Source organism: Vigna unguiculata, chromosome 1, assembly GCF_004118075.2.
Source record: "Vigna unguiculata cultivar IT97K-499-35 chromosome 1, ASM411807v1, whole genome shotgun sequence".
NCBI classification, from domain to species: domain Eukaryota; kingdom Viridiplantae; phylum Streptophyta; class Magnoliopsida; order Fabales; family Fabaceae; genus Vigna; species Vigna unguiculata.
The window spans coordinates 29,427,705-29,447,618 of record NC_040279.1 but is presented as its reverse complement, the minus strand read 5'-3'; the positions used below and the strand labels follow the sequence as shown (position 1 = coordinate 29,447,618).

Below are 19,914 nucleotides of genomic sequence, written 5' to 3'. Positions count from 1 at the left end.
TCTTTTTTTTGTTATATTTGGGACTAATGTAGGCCCAAAGGGATAATAAGACGTGACGCAGCGTGTTGGTTCCGTTTCACTGTTGTTTGTAATGCTCCCTCTGCAGAGTGACTGCAGAGACGTTTGCAAGGTGCTGGTGTGTCTAACACATTCAAGGTCACTCCCCAAGGGTCTTCAACTGCATGCATACGCCATTAAATTAGGGTTTGAAGCTCTTCCATTGGTGTGCCATCATTTGATCAACTTCTACTCCAAAACTAACCTTCCTCATTCCTCGCACAAACTCTTCGATTCCTTTCCCCACAAATCCGCCACCACATGGAGCTCCGTCATCTCCGCCTTCGCCCAGAACGACCTACCCCACCTCGCCCTCCGCTTCTTCCGTCGCATGCTCCGCCACGGCCTCCTTCCCGACGACCACACCCTCCCCACAGCTACAAAGTCCTGCGCCGCCCTCTCGTCCCTCCCCACCGCCCACTCCCTCCACGCCCTCGCCCTTAAAAGCGCCAACCACTTTGACGTGTTCGTTGGAAGCTCCCTCGTCGATATGTACGCTAAATGCGGCGAAATAAACATCGCGCGGAAGGTGTTCGACGAAATGCCTCATAAAAACGTCGTCTCCTGGAGCGGCTTAATATACGGGTACTCCCAACTGGGTCTCGATGAGGAGGCTTTGAACCTCTTTAAATGTGCGTTGCAGCAGGATTATGATATTCGGGTTAATGATTTTACGTTGTCTAGTGTTTTGAGGGTTTGTAGTGCTTCCACTCTGTTTGAGTTGGGGAAGCAAGTGCATGGATTGTGTTTTAAGACGAGTTTTGACTCTTCCTGCTTTGTGGCTAGTTCGTTGATCTCGTTGTACTCCAAGTGTGGAGTTGTGGAAGGGGGTTACAAAGTTTTTGAGGAGTTGAAGGTTAGGAACCTTGGCATGTGGAATGCGATGTTGATTGCGTGTGCTCAGCATGCTCACACGGGGAAAACGTTTGAGCTGTTTGAAGAGATGGGGAGTGTCGGGATGAAGCCGAATTTCATCACTTTTTTGTGTCTCCTTTATGCGTGCAGCCATGCGGGGTTGGTGGAGAGGGGGAAGCATTACTTTGAGTTGATGAAGGATCATGGGATTGAACCCGGATCGCAGCATTATGCTACCATGGTCGATTTGCTTGGTCGTGCTGGGAAGTTGGCGGAAGCGGTTCGGGTGATTGAGCACATGCCTATGGAGCCCACGGAATCTGTTTGGGGGGCTTTGTTGACTGGGTGCAGGATTCATGGGAACACTGAATTGGCTTCTTTTGTGGCTGATAGGGTTTTTGAGATGGGTGCTGTGAGTTCTGGGATCAATGTTTTGCTTTCTAATGCTTATGCTGCTGCTGGGAGATGGGAGGAAGCGGCGAGAGCAAGAAAAATGCTGAGGGATCAGGGAATAAAGAAAGAAACTGGTTTGAGTTGGGTGGAGGAGGGTAATAGGGTTCATACATTTGCTGCTGGGGATAGGTCTCATGGGAAGACCAAGGAAATTTATGAGAAGTTGGAGGAGCTGGGAGAGAAAATGGCAAAAGCTGGGTATGTTGCTGACACGTCTTTCGTGTTGAAAGAAGTAGACGGAGATGAGAAGAGTCAAACTATAAGGTATCATAGTGAAAGGTTGGCCATAGCGTTTGGACTTATTACTTTTCCTCAGGAGCGGCCTATCAGAGTGATGAAGAACTTGCGTGTTTGTGGTGATTGCCACACTGCCATCAAGTTTATTAGCAAGTGTACTCAAAGGGTAATCATTGTGAGGGACAATAACCGGTTCCATCGATTTGAGGAGGGAAAATGCACTTGTGGAGATTATTGGTGATCATGGTAGGAAGGTGAATGACATGAGAGTCACTAAACACATCAAACTATTTTCAGTAGCAGAGCAGGAACAGAGTACCATCAACGCTCAACTTGTCTTTTGTCATCTCGCCGCGTATAGATCTCGGTATTTATCTTTTTGCCATTGAAGATAACGTGATGGGGAAAAAAGGAGGTCTATATAGTACCGTACTCAAAGAAGAACTCCAAAAGTAATTTGAATACCATTCTTGAGACTAGCTTTTGTTTCATTTACAAAACCTAGTGTGTTATATGACAACCTAATTTGCATTTTGGTAGATATTCCAGGGTACGACTACCTTCAAATACAAGAGAAGATGCGTGAATGTGAGAAGTAGCAGTTTTTGATGGCGCTTCTGATTACTCAATTGACTTCCTCATACCACTGTCATAGTATATCCGTAAATTCTGATTTGAGGTTGGAACATCAATGACATGCCAGCTAAGTTACTAATTTAAATTCTCATGGTCGGTAAGTTTTTATGGTGCTCCTCTGCCCTCTGACGATATCTGTGATCTGAGTATTTTTCTTACACTTAATGCTTTGGCTTGAAACTACCCTCAATTAGTTCATCAGTTATGGATTTTACTTTTAGCATATTTTGTGTTGTGTGTTCATCTATTTGGAAAAATGACATTATGGACTTCTTGTTTTAAGGTCATGTTAAAGAGAAATGGATGATACAATAGTACATGGAATGAATCTTGTCGACTGAATGATGTATGACCGACATGATTCTTATTATCTTTGTAGCTTTAATTATGAATAATGATGGAACCAATTTATGTAAGTTATTGTAATGCACATTAAATCACATAATGTTATGACATCATATGAGTCAAGTGGGAGAATGTTAGAATTAATTGACAAATTAATTCTATTATGTGACTTATTTGAAATATTATGATGGGTCTAATTGTGGTTTAATAAAATTTAAGAATCTATTGGTTATTATGGGAAGTGGTAATAAAATAAAAACCAACTTGATAGACGTTGATTTATAATAGGGATTGAAGTTCTGTCTCTGGCCATAAGGTTCTTCTCACAATAATCCATCCCATCAAGAACATGTAAGAGAAAAGAAAAAGGAAAAGAGATAGATTGAGATACGGTGGTTGGAGATCACACACAAATTACATATTGAAAAATGCATACTCACATGATCTCTTATTCTTATGGATCAAGGTTAGTGCTCTATTATGCTTTATTGTGTGAAAATCTTAAATGTCAAAGATCCTTAATTGTTTTACATGCGATATCAAAGCATGTGTTGTAGGATCTATGATTATTTAGTTACAATTTGCTCACCATAAAACCTGTAATTAGGGTTCATTAAAAAAAATTGGGAAACATAAATTTCAAAATCACTACATTCTTAATTAGGGTATATCTAATTAGGGAAATGTCATCACACAAGTGGAGAATCATAAATCCTACAACACATGTTCCGATACCACATGTAAATCAATTAAGGATCTTTGAGATTTATTCACACATAATAAAACAAAAATAGAGCATTAACCTTGATTTATAAGAGATCATATGAGTATGTGTTTTTCGTAATTTGTGTGTTCTCCAACCACCTTTTTTCAATCTATCTCTTTGTCTTTCTTCTTACACGTTCTTAATGGGTTATTGTAAGAAAATCCTTATGGTTAGAGACAGAACTCCAATCTCTTTTATAAACCAACATTCATCAAGTTGGTTTTTATTTTATTAACATTTCCCATAATAAACAATAAGTCCTTAAATTTTATTAAATCACAATTGGGTCCATCATAATATTTTAAATGAGTCACATAATAGAATTGATTCTAGTCGAGTGTTCATCTAAACTGTAATGCATAACTATGTTTAGTTGCTCTAAAAACGGATTATGTATCGGGATCTGACATCTCCCCTTTAATGTCTGGCTATATTGAATAACTCGAGTGCTAGTAGAATTGGTTAAAGTCTGTTAGACAAGGTTGTCCAGAAAAACTACACTTCTAGAAAAAAAAAAAAAACGTTTCCTCATCAATTTAATTGTTGTGTTAAAGACGAGGGGTGAATCACTCAAGAGCTCCCGTATCATGATGGAAAGCATGAAGATTGGACAGCATAGAACAAATAACATTGTTATTTTGTACATAAGAGGTTAAATTTTTATTACAACATCCAAAGGAATTTAAATTTTCATTTTTCTTATGTGAGCATTGGATTCTTATGGGTAAAAGGTTATGGTAAAGGTTATCTTCCAGCAGGTAACTGTTTTCATCATCTTCAAAGACAATAATAGGAATTCCCTGTATGTTTTATCGCAGTATGTTCAAGTTCTCCATCAATCTTTATCACAGTATGTTCAAGTTCGGATCACCAAACAATTCCCTGGTTGCGGATAAAGGCTTGAATGCATAGGAAAGGAAGTTCGGGAATGCTAAGGACCTTATGAAGCTGGAAGGCATACTGTTGTGAGTTTAGCCATAGGTTTTTCGTGCATGAATATGCCAAAAAACGGTTCTTTGGATAAGTACATAGAGGATCCCTCAAGAGGTTAACTTGGAGGAAGGAAGTTTGAGTCATGGTACCGTAAAAAATGTGAGACTGTTATGTTGGATGAAAACTCAATGGCCAAGGTGAGTGAGTATGGCTTTGCAATAGTGCATAGTGAGTAAACACACTGTGGCTTTTGAGCTGAGAAAGATTTTCGAAGATATTTCTAAATCCGAAAATATCTTCCTAAACATTCAATTTGACCTTATTTTTTCAAAACACCCGATCTGAAATACAAAATAATTCCGGGACCAAATGTTGTAAAACAAATTTCTACATCAAAAATTTCCTTCCGGAACACTACTTCCAAAAAAATTGTATTTCGGAATCTGGGACATTTTAGTTCCAATCTGGGACATAGTTTCTAATTCGGAACAATCCTACGCTGGTGCCGGCTTTGGCCATGCTCCCGTTGTAAACTAATTCCCGCGGACGAAGGCTTCTGCATGAAAAACCATCCCTTACTTTATCATTCTTCACGTCCCATTCTTCATTAATTTCTCTTCCATCACTTTTTATTACAGAATTTCAATTGGAACAGGGGTTTAGTGATTATGGACCTCAACATCGTTGAGGAAGCCTCCACCATCTTCAATTCCGGCGAGCAAGGGTTTAGGCTACCCAGCAATGATGGGAGAGGCGCTGGAAGAATGGAAACTTTGTGAGGGATGAGGACCTGACAAGGTTGAGGGGATAGGATTAAAGGGTATCTTGAGGATTATGGGTTTTTTCGGTGCAGAAAGAAAAAAAAAAGGAGGTGCAGGAAGAGAGAACCCATAAAGTAATTGTATGAAAAAGTCGAGAAGGAATGAGTCCATTACAGTATGCCCAAATAGTTTTTGACGTGGGCCCAAATACGCAAGGTTGAACTGACCGGCGATGTATATTTTCTCTTTCTCATCATGAGCTTCGAAAGTTTTTAAGTTTTTTTATGATTCCAAAGAACATATAGTTATCAAAGGAGATGGAGACAGCTTGCATTTTGTAATAACATTTCATGCGTATGTAATTCACTTAACTGTTTACTTTGTAAAATTTTAGATATAATTCATAAATGCTTTTTCCTACAAAGTTAATTGAAATAATGGTCTTTTATAAATGTTTAATTATAACTAATACATATGTTTTTCCACAAATTAAGCGCATAAATTGTCCTTTTACATTAGTTTTCATTTGGAATTTATTACTGTAGTGAACCTAAACTAAATGAAAATATCTTTGGAATTTAGCGTGTATAATTAAATTTGGTTAAACTGAAGTTAACAAAATAAACAAAGATCATACTGATTTGGAACAGACTTAGACGATGCTTGATATTTGAGAATTTTTCTTATCTAATATTTGAAAATTATGAATCCATTTCCTATAGTTTTCTAGAAATATAAATGACTAATGTATTTACAGTTTTGTTAACATCTTTAATACGCTACACATTCAATAATTTACAACAAAAATATAATATATATATATATATATATATATATATATATATATATATTAAATACATGAAGTCGAAAATATCGAGAAGAGTGTTTATAAATATACATTGTCAAGATTGTTTATACCATACGACTTACTTTAAACTTTTTTTAATGTAGTATGATTGATATATTGGTTTAGAGATGAATTTAACCAACAATTATATTAATTTAACTAATTAACCAAAGTAAATGAAAAAAAAAATGTCATGTCACTTAGATATTGTTCATATATGATATAATTGACACAATGTCTCACGTATTGATTATTCATGTTAGTGATTGTTATAAGAACTTCACAACGTTATAATGTGTTACTATTGATATATTGATACAAACAATAGTTTAACTAATAATTATGTCAATTTAACCAAAATAGAGCAATAGTTTAACCAATAAGTTCTAATAAAAATAAATGAATAAATACAGGTAAAGATGTAAAATGGGTATATACCTTATGGAAGTGTTGATTTATCCTTTTTCTATTCACAATATAAAAAAAAAAAAGGATGCAACCACCTATGGATTATCATTTAAAGTGATTTTTTACAGAATAAAATCTTAAAATCACTTTTAAAACTTTATTAAAAAAATTCTCTTTAATATTCTACTTAAAAAGAAAAGAAAGATGATTGTGTTCTTAAAAGCTTTATCTTTTCTTGGCTGCGGCTTCTGCAACTTTTGGTTGAAATGTTAACTTTTCCATTAAAAGTTGTATCATTTAATTAAGTATCTTTTAACACACTTTGTTAACTTAATTACTGACCTAAATCGCAGTACTAAATGAGGGTTATACCCTATATATAACCTCGAGCAAAAAGGTGTGATTCCTGTTCATAGAGAAGAGTAATAAGCTGGCCCAGGTTCTTCCAGAGTTTTCCATCTTATCAACACTTGTTTGAATAAAAGTTAATTATAAATTTCTTAGTGGTAGCAGTTCAAGGTTCATATTTATGTATTATATTTTATGGCAGGCCAAGAAACTTTTCAACCTCTCAAATAGTTTTATGCTTTGAAAATTCCTTCACATGTTTCTCATACAGAGACTATGTATTTTCAGCTGAGTGATCATCAATCCATGGTTTCTCACATTCTGTATAAGCAACACTTGGTTTTGGCTGAAACCAAAGAAAGTAAGATTTAGCTGTAGCAGAACCTGATATGGCGCCATCCTCTATCACAAGAACTCAAATCAAGTGGCAGAAGCTTGAGGAAACGAAGCAGCAAAGATCAATGACAAGGCCATGTGAGCATGCTACTGCTTCTTCTAGCTCCCAAGAACAAGGTTTTACGAATGTTGAGGAAGATGGTAGTGAAGGTGTTTGTTCAAGTGTCTGTGCTACACCAAAGGCTAAAAGGTTCAGAATACCAGAGGTGCTAACATGTCCACCAGCTCCAAAGAAGAGAAGGGCACTGGTAATACCCAATTGCTCATCAAATACATCTCCAGTAACATTTTTTGCTTCACCGGATATAGAGTTGTTCTTCTTTTCTGCACTCAGAAATGTTTCAGCTTGAAAGCTTCAATCTAGTTCCAAGAAAGTATGAAGTTCAGTTCAGTTGATCCTTGGAAGAGACAAAGTTTGTAACCATTTTGCAGTGTGCACTTACGTACTCTGATTGTTATTACTTAGGCATGACTTTTTTTTATTTACCTTTTTCTGGTTTTTGCTTTAGTTTTTCTGTCTGGTGTGTGGTGCAACAAATCAAAATTTCTAAGACATGAAGCTCTTTTTGTAATTGATTTATCAGTTATCTAATGTTTCTGTCTTTCTAAGGGTATGGAATTCATGCAGTTTCAATTTGTATCACATAACTCATTTGCTGAAGAATTTGATTGTCTTTGGCTTCATCAGTGAAATTTGTATTATTATAATGAGTAGACTAATTAAAAGATACCTTGCTTTGCTTGGTGAATATGTGTCCATGTATATGATATCTTTCTAAAGGTAAACCAGTTAATAATATTACTTTTCTTTTGCTAGTGCTATCTCCACGCTATATATAAAGAAAGAGGAGGAAAAAAAAGCAACTTTTGAATGTGGAAGTGAATGCTTTTTGATTTTGAATATTCCTTCATCTGGTCCTTCTATACCTCTTTTCATGCTTCTTTTTGTCATCTCTACAACACTCATAAAAGGCACTCTGTAGATACCAGTCACATTGTTTAAATGAAGCATTACTGCCTCAACATCTACCTCAATTAACATGAGTAACATTTAATTTCAGTCAAGTAAAAATATGGTAACTAAGAAGTGCACATTCAGATTTTATGAACTTCTGGTGCCAACCGAAGTTTTATGTATTATTCTTCTGATGTACCTTCAAAATATATTTATGGACATTGAGTTTGATATTTTAAAATATATTAAAAAGATTTTTAAAATACCATCATTTACATTATTAATACTCAACAGAGGACAACATAAAAAATACAGTAGAAAATCCGAACTGTTTTAACATATCACACTCCATTGATAATGCAGAAATAATGTATGTTAAAGGAAGTCTAATTCTGTCTTATTATAGATAGGTATATATGTTCTATATGGCGCTGTGCATGAACTCAGAAGCGTCCAGTTTACTTTATATGATTAAAGTTGCAGATGTGTTAGAAAGAATAAACCTGAGTGGTAAATTAAAATGTTGTCTATCATTATCATTGTCATCCTTATACCTTTGACAGTGCTGAAAAAAGAATAGAAAATGGAAATAAAAGTACGGCATGTGCAGCAGCAAAATGAGAATCCAAAGATGGATTGCTTTGTGATGGAATATCTATCCAAAAAGTGAAATAGTGTTCAAATCATACTTGTTAATTTTGATTTAATAGTTTTGAATTCAAACAATTCAAACTTTAGTTGAATTCAATTAACCAACATACAAGTTTCGAGTTTAAGTGAAGGTTGGACTAGTCCAGCTGAAAATCAACCATGTCCTAAATGTTATTCCTGCAAGAAGCAGCAAACATATTTTCAATTACTATTTATTTATATCGAGAATTCAAGTAAGTTAAGCATCACATTAAATAAATAAAAAAATTAAACATCATATAAGAATAAAAAAAATTCTATTATCTTATAGTTTGAGTTAAGAATAATGTCAATTTATAATTTTTTATGTGTGAGTTGAAATCAAATTTGTTTAACATGTCAGAGGAGTCATGTTTGACATGAGATGATCAATAAAAAGAATAACACTTTTAAAACTACGCAAGACACGTTAAATATCTCATAGGTTACATATGAGAGAGGTAAGACTCGCATGGGATATTTTGTTTTTTCATTGCCTTTGATTTCGCCTGTATTTTTTTTTTTATTTGTTATATCATATATACGTTGACTTATTTTTATTTGACTAATATTTTTCACCCAAGATTAAGATTATGTAATGTAAGAAAATAAAAGCGTTATAAAGATGTCAGTAACTTTACTTAAATGATCAAAAAATATTTTTTGGAATTTAAAAAATTGTTTGGAGCTGTAAAATAAATTTTGGAAGTGCACGAAGAAAGACCCGACAAATCAACCGTCCTCAGATGACATTAATTGGGCTGGACATTGGCACAAAGTGGGCTGACAAAAATCACAGCGAAATCACCAGCACATTTATATGAAATATAACACATGTTTATTTATTAATACACTATAAAGTATAAAGTTTCAAATTTATAATTCAAATTACATAATCTAGACCGTATTATATTGATGATCTGATTTGAGGTTATATTTCAAAATATGCAATTTATCATCCAAAATATGATGTAGGATTATGTAATTTACAAATGATGTAGATTTCATGATATTAAAAGATGAAATATAATTTTGAATTGCCTAATCTAAAATATCTAATTTATAAATGACTACTAAAAAAATAATTGCAAGGTTGTGAAGAAAAACAAATTGAAATATATTTCATGATAAACTATTACGCTAAAACATGTAACTTAGAAAGTATGGACATATTTTGAAAGGAGTGATATTTTTTTATTTAAACAATAGAAATGAATATTTTAGAAAATGTATCATTTTAAGTTTATTTTAATAGATTTATCTCAAATTTAAATAGATAGTTTTGGATTTTAAGTATAATTCAATTAATTGGATTTGGATTGTATATAGATTGATTTTTTTTTAAGAATTTGAAAATCCAAAATCAATGTCTTTTATTAGGTTAGATTATGCAAGGTTTGGTTGAATTAGACCCAAGTTATCCTATCATATTGGACTTAGCTCATGCAAGGTTGAGTTGGATTATGCCCAAGTCATGTGTGGTTAAGTTGAATCATACTCGAGTCAAGCTAGATCGGATTAAGTCAAGTTGGCTAGACCAGACTACTATTAGACCAAGCCAAAGTCGAGTTAAGATGAACCTAAGTAAGTCAAACCTACATCATTCTCAATTAAACCTAGGTCGAGCTAAGGTTAGGTCAAGATAAGTTGAGTAGAGTCCATGATACGATTCTATCCAGGAAAGAGTATAATCGTTTCTGAATTTGAAATTCTCAAGAGGCATGACACGAATAAATAAGAGAAGAACGCAGAATAAGACAGAGATAGAGGCCTAAGCTGAAGCGATACATGGTTAATCTTTGATAAGAACCAGAGGCCTAAGCTAAGAACAAAGAGAATCCTCTCTTTAATAAAATCAAATTCAATATATGACTAAAAAGTCCACATCAGTTTTTGGTACCTTTATTTATAGGCACATAAGTTTAAGCAAACCTGAAAACCCTACAAGAAGGCCCAAGCCCAAAACATTAAAAGATAAACTAATTTATAAAAGAAAGCTTAAAGCCCAAAAACATAGAATATAACTAATTTCTAAAAGAAAACCCAAATGTTCATCTTCAAGTTCTTCTTGTATGGAATTTTGGGATAATCCTTTATCAGTTCATATCAAACTAGGTCCACCTAAAATTGAGTTGGGTTGGGCCCAATGTTAGATTAAGTCAAGTCAAGGTATGTTGAACCCACATGGAATCAAGTGAAGTTAGGACGAGGCTTAAGTCATGTCTTAATCAAGCTACAACCATGTTGGGTCAAGTTTGGTTGAGTCCATGTTAGGTAAAGTCAGGTTAAGTCCATGTTAGGTCAAGCTTAGATCAACCAAATTGAGTTAGGCCCATGTCAGCTCAGGTTGGGATGGGTTAGCCATGGGTAAAGTTAGTAAGGGTTAGGACCATGTCAATCTAGTCAAGTTTCGGTCATATCAAGTTGGGTTAGGCCGAGACAGGTTGAGTTCACGTTAAACCAAGCTAGGTCACATCCTAGTTAGACTAATCCCTGATTAAGATGTCTTCAGTCAGGACCATGTAGGATCAAGTTAGGATAAGCCAAACCTAATTTAATATGGGTCAAGTTGGGCCTAGGTTAAGTAGTTTAGGTTGGAACCACATAAAATTGGTCAAGTTTGGCACATGTCATTAGACTTAGTCTAGTTGGATTTAGTCATGTTGGGCTTACATCAGGGCAAGTCATGTTGGGCTTATATAAGGGCAAGTTATTGTAGGACATGTCAGCCTAAGTCAGGCTAGGCCCACTTCATGAAAAGTTAGTTTTGGTTGGGCACAAGTCTGGTCAAGTTGGATACAAGTCAAGTCAGGTTTGACACAAGTCAAGTTGGATTGGGTACAAGTCCGAAAAGGTCAGGTGGATTTACCTAAGTCCAAGTCAAGTTTGGCCGATCAGGACCAAAGAAAATTAGTCGAGCAAAGCCTAGGTTAGACTGGGTTGGGTTATGCCCAAAGTCAAATTGAATTAGGCTAGGACAAGCCCATATAAGTCTAAAACTGTATCTAAGTCAATTTGAATGCAAGTTAGGCTAATTTAACACATTAGGGTGAATTTGGTAAGACTACACTTACATTAGGTTGGATTTGGTGAGATTAAAACTAAATAAAATAATTTAGATTTTAGATCTGATTTATTTTATTAGATTAGATTAAAGTAAAAACTAATTCTAACAATTTTAATCCATAATCGTTCTTGAAAGCTAAAAGAGTATAAGAAGAAAGCATAGAATGATGACAAAAATTATGAGATATTATACAAATTTGCTGTAGGAATTTAAAGAAAGTATAGAAATTTCAACAAACAGGAAGATAAAATCCAATCTTTTGTACCGAAAATAACTAACGAAATGTAATACTACAATGTGCGGTCTAATTAATTCAAGTTCTAAAGTTGATTTTGTGAGTTAAAACACTTTACAACTTAAAAGGTATCAAACTTTTAATTTTGGTAAGTAAATATAATAGTTGTAAGTAATTCTTTTAATTATTCTTAATAATGTTTTATTATAACAAAGAAGTCACATTCTAAAAATTTGTTTCTAGTTTAAAATGGAAACCTGAGGAGATGAAGGTTTGTCTCTTCATCATGCAAGCACCCACAGAGAAACAAAAGATGTTTGTAAGTTAGAAAAAAAAAAAAAAAAGTCTTTTGAGATTTTCAGATAATTGTAACTTCCAAATCGGAAGTTTTTAGATACACTTGTGTCCGTACAATGGAGTTACACGTGTATGAACCACCAACCAAATATTTTGTCTGAAACTAATGTCTATCGTTCAAATATTTTAGAGACATAATATTTTCACACCCGTCAAATAAGATATACTCATCTCACAATTCAATATAATAATATTTTAATTACATTATTTTATTTTTTAATTTAAAATTTTAATACACATTATTATATTATTATAATAGGTTGTAAAGTGGAAATAGAGAAAAAATAAGTAGATATCAAACGATCATTTTCCAGTATTTGAACTTAAGCAAGCATCTACGACAAGTTTATGTTTTTCGTGAACAAAATTTAAACTGCAAGGACTTCTGTTATTTTTTATGCTATACATGGTTAGTAGTAGTATTATACCATAACAAATATAAGAAGATGTCATGTAGGTGATACAAAGTGAAAGTGTGTGAAAGAAAATAAATAGAAGAGAAAAGAGAGTAAAAAAGGTTAAAAAGTAAAATTATTTAGATTAAGTAAGAAATAAAATTAAATAAATTTAGTTGTTGTTAAGAATTTTATTTTATTTATTATTTTAATAAATTATTTAAGACAAAAACTATTTACAATAAAATTATAAAATTATTTATATTTAATTTCATAATTATAATAATAAAATTATTTATTATTTTAATTATCATAAAAAAATTAACACGTGCATATATTTTCACTGGTATAAAAAAATAAAAAAATAAAAATTTAGAATATAATAATTACATAACGTAAATATTGATAGAATATTTCTTATATAATAATTAACTGTGACTTTTCAATTTTTTTTCTTTCTTTCAGGAAAAAAAAATCTTTTTTTTTATTCTAAATTGATATATGATTACATAAACAGAACATAACTTGAACATCTATATATGAAAGAGGAAAAATTTAAGGTAATTATATTTTAAAAACTTTGAGAATACTTAACATTCTTGTATCTTAAAAAATATGTACGATTATTTTTATTATTAAATATTAAGCACATAATGCTATAATTAGTCTCTAACATGCTTTATTTATCTTAAGCAAGATTGTAAATTCAAATATTATGAATAGAAAATAAATTATTTAAGAGATTATTAATATAATTTTTGTTTTCCAAAATAAGATTGTTTGTTTTTAAAAAGACGATGAGATTAATAGAGGAAAAAAAACAGAATAATATAAAGACGTTTTTATTCTGACACGGTTGTTTCGTTGGTGAAATAATTTTAACTCCAGTTAATTTCATGAATTTCAGCATATTTAGGATTTGAACACATATATTTACCCAACATGGTTATATGAAGAAAAATATAAAAAATATTGGTTGAAATCACCTTGTTTATACATCCATTGGATAATGGACTTTTATAATAAAATGATGATTGAGGAAGATGTGAGTTGAGTGTAAGAAAAAACTAGAGTGTGAAAGTATAATAACCCAAAAGAATGTGAATTATGATGTGATAGAAAAGGAAGTAAAAGAATTTATGGCATAGTAGTGAGAGTCATGGGAATTATTTGAATGTGAAAATGGGTGTTGTTTAAGAAGTAACCCCACCCTGCACCATACTCCAAGTGTTTGTCTTTGCTTTTGGTATTGGTGTGAGAAAGAAAAGGAGAATTGAGACGCGTGTGAACTTGGTTCCGTGAAGCTCTTTCCACCCCACACTCACCCCAAAAGGTACCAACTTGCACCACCACACACCTGTGGGGTCATGTCTTCTACTTCTACTCTACCCTACAATCCTTCCCCCATCTTTCCCTTCAAACTTCAACCCAACCCCAAAATAAAAACCTACACTTGTTGCAATCATAATTATCACAATACTATGTGGAAAAATAGTGACCTTGCAATTTCAAAGAATTCTATACAACTTGCAGTGCCTTTGGTCAAGTGATCGACCTGTGACAGCCTTCTTAACCAAACACTTAAACGACACATCACCTCGCACGACACAACCCATCTTCTGTTCTATCTTATGTCGGTATCACTCCACTTTTCATTGTTGCTCCACAACTCTCAACTGAAAACTGCACTAACCACCTCTGCCAATTAATTATTCTCTTCACTGTGTCCCCCCAAGTTGTAAAATTAAAATTATCTTCTATTTTGGAGAAGGGGAAAATTATAATGAATAGGTGCAAACTGGTTAAGTAAAAATATATGTTGGTTTTGATGTTCTAGAACTTTAAACCTTCTCACAAGATGAAGTAGAACGAACTGACAACTAAAAAACAAACACCTGGACGATGTTTTTTTTTTTTCTATTATCTTACCTTTTCAATGCAGTGTAACAAGATTGAACGAAAATCATGAACTGGTGTTCAATTAGATTTTAAACAGTACAAAAAGTGAAATGACGTGTATGAGTGGAACGTAACTTTTAGTTACTTTAGTGATACGTGTACAATTTGTATTTGTATTCAATCACAGACCTTTCATATAATCTTGCAAACATTGGTCTGGGGCCAAGGTTTCAGTTGTCATTGACAGACAACAGGTAGTTCAAGTAGACTTTGAAGATCCATAGAAACTTGGCATCGTGTAATACGTTCATAGTATAGTTTGGTGAGAGCGTTGTCATATTCTTAACATATGTTGAAATTTCAAAGCTACATCGAAAGAAGTTCTAGAATATAATTTGCAACTTTTGTCCACGTACTCTGAAAAATCTGCATAACAAGCCAAAGTTTGGGAAAGTGTAACACGAAGGAAACGTTTATCTTGTCCTTTGAAAAGGTATACCCATAAGTTAGCCACATTAAAGTCCCTTCTCTCTGTCGTAGAGTGGTCATTCTTCAGAAACGTGCCACTTTGACAATGTTACGGTTGAAAATTTGATCAAAAATTTCTTCATAGGGCTCAATTCACAAAAAAGTATAAAAAGTAGCTAGCCTTTTCACATCACCGTAATTCTTAACCATTTAAGCCTAGCCATTTTTATTACTATGTCTCTATCAGTTGACAATGCTCGAGCTCTCTCATACTAGATGCTGAAATATATGAAATGATTGGGAATAACGAACCACATGTACATGTAGGGGCTAAAAGTTAAATGAGGCAAAGCCCTTTTGAGGTTGGAACACTAATGGTAGTAAAATGGGGCAAAAGCTTCCTAAGTGAATGTGTCGTTACCAAAAATGTAGATGGATTTTGCATGACTACCGCAATACAACTGTTTGAATGTACCGAAGATATTTCTGACATACAACAAGTGTATCCAACAAACTCAAAGGGTAAAACATATGGCTAGAAATTAACCTCCATTGGTAGTCTAGCACCTAATCTACAGGTAGGGTGGGGGAATACAGAAATTTATACCACATTTTGCCTTCTTTGACACGCCAAAACACAAATAATCTCATTGCCTATGCAGAGAATAATAATTGAGTGATCCACAACTCTAAAATCAATTCAATAGTCATAACAATGAAAGAACGCAACAAGGGTAAAAAAATTGTTTTAAGAAGTAAATCTAAAGCCTTATCACGTGCCCATTTTCTGAAAACCAAGTTAGTTGGCCAGGTCCATTGAATGTTAGCTAAGTCCCTCTATCTCAGTCAATCCATTTGAGAACGAGCCAATGGCTTGGAAATTTAGGCCTCTGGTCCGTCCAGGTGCACCTCCTTTTAGTGAGGAAACATCTAATATAATCCTGTTAACACAAAGGATGAGTCAGTTTGATACCCTTTGGTGCGAAATGAGTGACTTTTGTTCAGAAGGCTTACAAATTCTTTGATTCCTTCTCTCCTGAGGAAATGCGGTTTATGATGATTTTGTTATCAATTTTTGACACTGAATGGTCAATTGGTAGATCAACCTCTCCAGGGCCTGCTCCATTGACAAGATTAAACACGTCAATTAATCTTAGTGGCTTTAAAATTACGAAACCACATACCGTGTTTTACTAGGATAATTCTTACCTGATTTAGGAGTAGTGACATAATCATCAAGTCCCAATAGTTTCTGCACCAGTGAATAGTGAGGAAAATTAATGGTCATAAAACATCTCAGATTATTAAGGAGGTATTCGTTTTACAAACAATTACCTTAAGTCTGTCGTAAGACTCAACAAGTTTGTCATTGTACAGGATGAAATCAAATATGTGAGAAGATTTGCCTTGCTCAATCTCAGCCTTTGCGTTCCTTAGTCGCTTCAGGATCTGTTCCTCAGTCTCTGTCCCTCTGATTCCAAAACATTGAATTTAGCAAAAAAATCATGGTCTCGTTGAAAACTAAAAAGCTTCACCATGTTACAACAACTCACCGGTCACGAAGGCGCTTCTCCAGCTCCTCCATTGACGGGGGACATACAAAGATGAATATGGCTTCAAGAGAACTAGCCCTCACAGATCTTGCACCTTGAACATCAATATCAAGAATACATCTCTGAAACAATTAAAAACAAAATCATTATCTCAGATAATGAGAAGTTAAAAATAATATCTAAAGGACAACAATCTTACAACATGGAAATAATACTACAATAACAAAGGTTCCAAATAAATGAGTCATAATAATAGTTAAGCACAGGAAACTAACTTTCCCTGCATCTGCCACCAGTTCCACAGCCTCAACACTTGTTCCATACAGATTACCATGGACAGAAGCAAACTCAAGAAACTTTCCCTCTTTGATTTCTTTCTCCATTATACTCTTCTCAGTAAAATGATAGTGGACCCCATCCTTCTCCATACCTCTCGGAGCACGGGTGGTGTGGCTCACAGAAAAACCAAACATAGATGGAAACTCCTTCATAAGCATTGATATCAATGTCCCTTTGCCAACTCCAGAAGGACCACTAATGACAACAGGCTTCTCAGCCTTTCCTACCACACCTTTACTCCATGCAACTACCTCAGTCCCCAAATATTCTTGCTGCTGCCTAACATATTGGGTGTCAACCTGCCAATAGCATATTGAGACATTTAACTTATATTGGGCAATAATGAGAAATTTACTACGGTTGGTGTTTCCATGCATCAGTAATATTCTGTTGAAATATGAATATGCCAAGGATTTTGTGCGGGAAACACCAACCTCCAGGAACCATATTTGATCATCTGGCTTAGAACCCTTCTTAAGAATCAGTATTTTGTCTTCCAACGGTACTGCTGAAAGGCCTTTGCACGATCCGGGTTTGGTGCCCCTCACAGTGGGACGAACCCTGAAATTTCAAATAGATATCAGCAACAAAGCATGTGAGCAACAATTATGAAGCGGAGAAACCTTAAACTGACCATTCTCCAAGATTACGGTCAAAAATTTGAACTTCAATGGACAAAGTTCCATCATCAGCTCCACCAATGACATACTGTCAAAAAAATGGAGGCCCACTTTTTGCTTTAGGCAGAAGAAGATTTGGCTAGACACTAATCTAATCATGAGCAACAACATACATACAAATTATCTTTTAACATATTGCACAAACTCACCGTCTTATCACCAATGGTAGCAGTTGCTTTGCAAGTTCCGTTTTTCAATTCAAGGCCATTTTGAGCCCCATCCTGCAGGTCATCAACATGCAATGCTGGTGCTTCTCCCTAGCGATCACAACCAAAGAGATTGGACACATTAAAGCAAAACCACATCGATCCATATTTAAAAAAAAAAAATCCAATCCTTGATGAAATAGCAGAAAAGAAGAAGCTCACCATAGAGAAATCTGTGCCTACAATCCTAGTTTAAGCTAAACCCTGAACCAAAAAAATGAATAGTGATTAATACCACATAAATAACCAAGGGATCTAACAATATATGTAAACTTCCATTGTAAAGAAATTTCAGTACAGAAGCTCCATTACAAGTTGTAACAAAAAAATCAACAACCAGAACACCCCAACGACAAAAGTTACAGAGACAAACCCGGCTTCCAGAAAAAAACAAAAACTATATAAATGCGTGACAGAAATCCACCAAGCTTCCCCTTTTTTTTTCTCAATTTATCTGTCTGATCCCGCACCATAGAAAACTAGAAAACACTTTTTAATTTATTTTTTAAAGCCAGAAACCATCAAGAATCCCAGCAGGTCAAACAAATGAAAAACAGATATTTACAAGACCCAAAGAAGAAGACGAAGCAAAGACAACGCTAGGAGAAAAAGAAGATCAAAAGAACAAAACCCAGATCGCAATGCGACAAAATCTGAAATCTGGACGAGGTTTACACCGACAACCTTAAATAAACTTGGGAAAAGGGGAACAAGAAGGAATTGCAGGGGAAGCAATTAACAACCTTGTAATCGATGCGTGTTGAGGGGAAATGAGTTTTTGTTGTGAGGAAAAGGAAAGAAACAGAGGAAGAAAGGAGCAAAACCGAGAGAATAAGGAAGGTGGAGGTGGAAGAAAATGTGAGAGATGATTCATATTTGTAGGCAGAAAACAAAAAGGAAAAGGGGCAGGTTTGGATTATGAGAGAAGGAGGGAGAATGGCCTCTTTTTCGTTTTCTTTTGCGGTGCTGATGAGAACCTTCCTTCTTCATTTTATTTTTTTATTCATTTTGAAATTTTTCACTCTTTTATTTATTTTTGCTGTGAATATTAATTTAATTTAAGTTTTGCAGTTTCCGTCTATAACCCTGTTCAGTAACCCTAGCCACCGAAGATTAATATATTTTGGTATATGACAACTCTCTTCATAGGTGGAAATTGTAATGTTAGAATATAAATTAGGGTTTATAAAATAAAAGTGAAATGATAAAGGGTCCTCTTTTACATTAATTTGTATATTAGTATTAACTTTTCTTTTTAAAAGATAACTATTAAATATATTTTCATTTACTATCTCAACTATTCACTGAATTTAATTAAAATTAACGAAACTAATATTTTTATATTAATATTATAATACTTTTTATATACTAAAAGTAAAATATGTAATTATTATACCGAATCGGCCATTTACTTTATAGATATAAATTGGGAAATTGTAATGCTTAAAAATTATTGTATTTTATTTGATTGATAAAATATATTTCTAAAAATTATTTACATAAAATTTCTAAGAATCAAATAATAGTGCTATTTTGTATAAAAAAAATTAATAGAAGTGATATGGGATTTTTACGGTAAAAGTTTTTATTTGAAATTGGAAAAGTTGGATTCTTATAGAATGAAGGAAACTTTACCAAAAAAAATATTACTCAATAAATGTTATCTTTCCAAATATAGATCAAGCCTGAAAACATCATTTTCTAATTTGAGATTTTCAGTTAACTAACAATTTATCTTTAAGTAATTGAATTTCACTCCCTTTAAATAATGTGATACACTTTAGAGATACTGCAATAATGATCTTCCATTACAAAAGTAAGATTATGATTATAATTATAGTTATAGTTATTAAATTGACACTCATGACATTTTTAAAGAATTATCAAAATGTTTTGTGGGATTAATTTGTAAATATTAAAAATTATGTATTTTAGAATATAATTAAATTTAATTAATATTTTAGTCTCAACATATTTGTAGAGTCAATTTAATATAATTATTTAACTTTTTTTTCAATTAAAATTTAATTTTATTTGAAAACATTTAAT

General features: G+C 33.6%; 2 protein-coding genes across 5 annotated transcripts; one reads left to right on the top strand and one right to left on the bottom strand.

Annotated features, from left to right (window-relative positions):
• The first annotated feature begins 45 nt into the window (after nucleotides 1-45).
• Nucleotides 46-5,463, top strand: LOC114192125 (putative pentatricopeptide repeat-containing protein At5g52630). Of its 3 annotated transcripts, XM_028081742.1 has the most exons (3): nucleotides 46-2,054; nucleotides 2,143-2,335; nucleotides 4,168-5,463. In XM_028081742.1, exon 1 carries the CDS (start codon nucleotides 92-94, stop codon nucleotides 1,841-1,843), a length of 1,752 nt encoding a protein of 583 aa, XP_027937543.1. In that variant the 5' UTR covers nucleotides 46-91; the 3' UTR covers nucleotides 1,844-2,054; nucleotides 2,143-2,335; nucleotides 4,168-5,463. The 3 variants fall into 3 exon arrangements, with proteins under 3 accessions (XP_027937543.1, XP_027937552.1, XP_027937535.1); XM_028081751.1 differs by lacking the exon at nucleotides 4,168-5,463 and having other exon boundaries at nucleotides 2,152-2,871; XM_028081734.1 differs by lacking the exon at nucleotides 4,168-5,463 and having other exon boundaries at nucleotides 2,143-2,871.
• A 9,999-nt stretch (nucleotides 5,464-15,462) lies between these two features.
• On the bottom strand, nucleotides 15,463-18,821 carry LOC114193657 (guanylate kinase 2). Of its 2 annotated transcripts, none has more exons than XM_028083544.1 (11): nucleotides 18,609-18,821; nucleotides 18,028-18,069; nucleotides 17,809-17,916; nucleotides 17,614-17,687; nucleotides 17,414-17,540; nucleotides 16,916-17,278; nucleotides 16,641-16,762; nucleotides 16,423-16,558; nucleotides 16,297-16,339; nucleotides 16,102-16,204; nucleotides 15,463-16,028 (listed from the first exon to the last, which is right to left on the bottom strand). In XM_028083544.1, exons 2-11 carry the CDS (start codon nucleotides 18,028-18,030, stop codon nucleotides 15,911-15,913), a joined length of 1,197 nt encoding a protein of 398 aa, XP_027939345.1. In that variant the 5' UTR covers nucleotides 18,031-18,069; nucleotides 18,609-18,821; the 3' UTR covers nucleotides 15,463-15,910. The 2 variants fall into 2 exon arrangements, with proteins under 2 accessions (XP_027939345.1, XP_027939352.1); XM_028083551.1 differs by lacking the exon at nucleotides 18,609-18,821 and adding an exon at nucleotides 18,550-18,570.
• Between the last annotated feature and the right edge of the window lie 1,093 nt (nucleotides 18,822-19,914).

Bases quoted from the DNA above. Each gene is read 5' to 3' on its own strand.
- LOC114192125 (XM_028081742.1), top strand. From the start codon at position 92: ATGCTCCCTCTGCAGAGTGACTGCAGAGACGTTTGCAAGGTGCTGGTG.
- LOC114193657 (XM_028083544.1), bottom strand. The intron at 17,688-17,808 runs GTGAGTTTGTGC...TTTTTTTGACAG, and splicing joins CTACCATTGGTGATAAGACG to TATGTCATTGGTGGAGCTGA. The intron at 16,340-16,422 runs GTAATTGTTTGT...TCACTGGTGCAG, and splicing joins AGTCTTACGACAGACTTAAG to AAACTATTGGGACTTGATGA.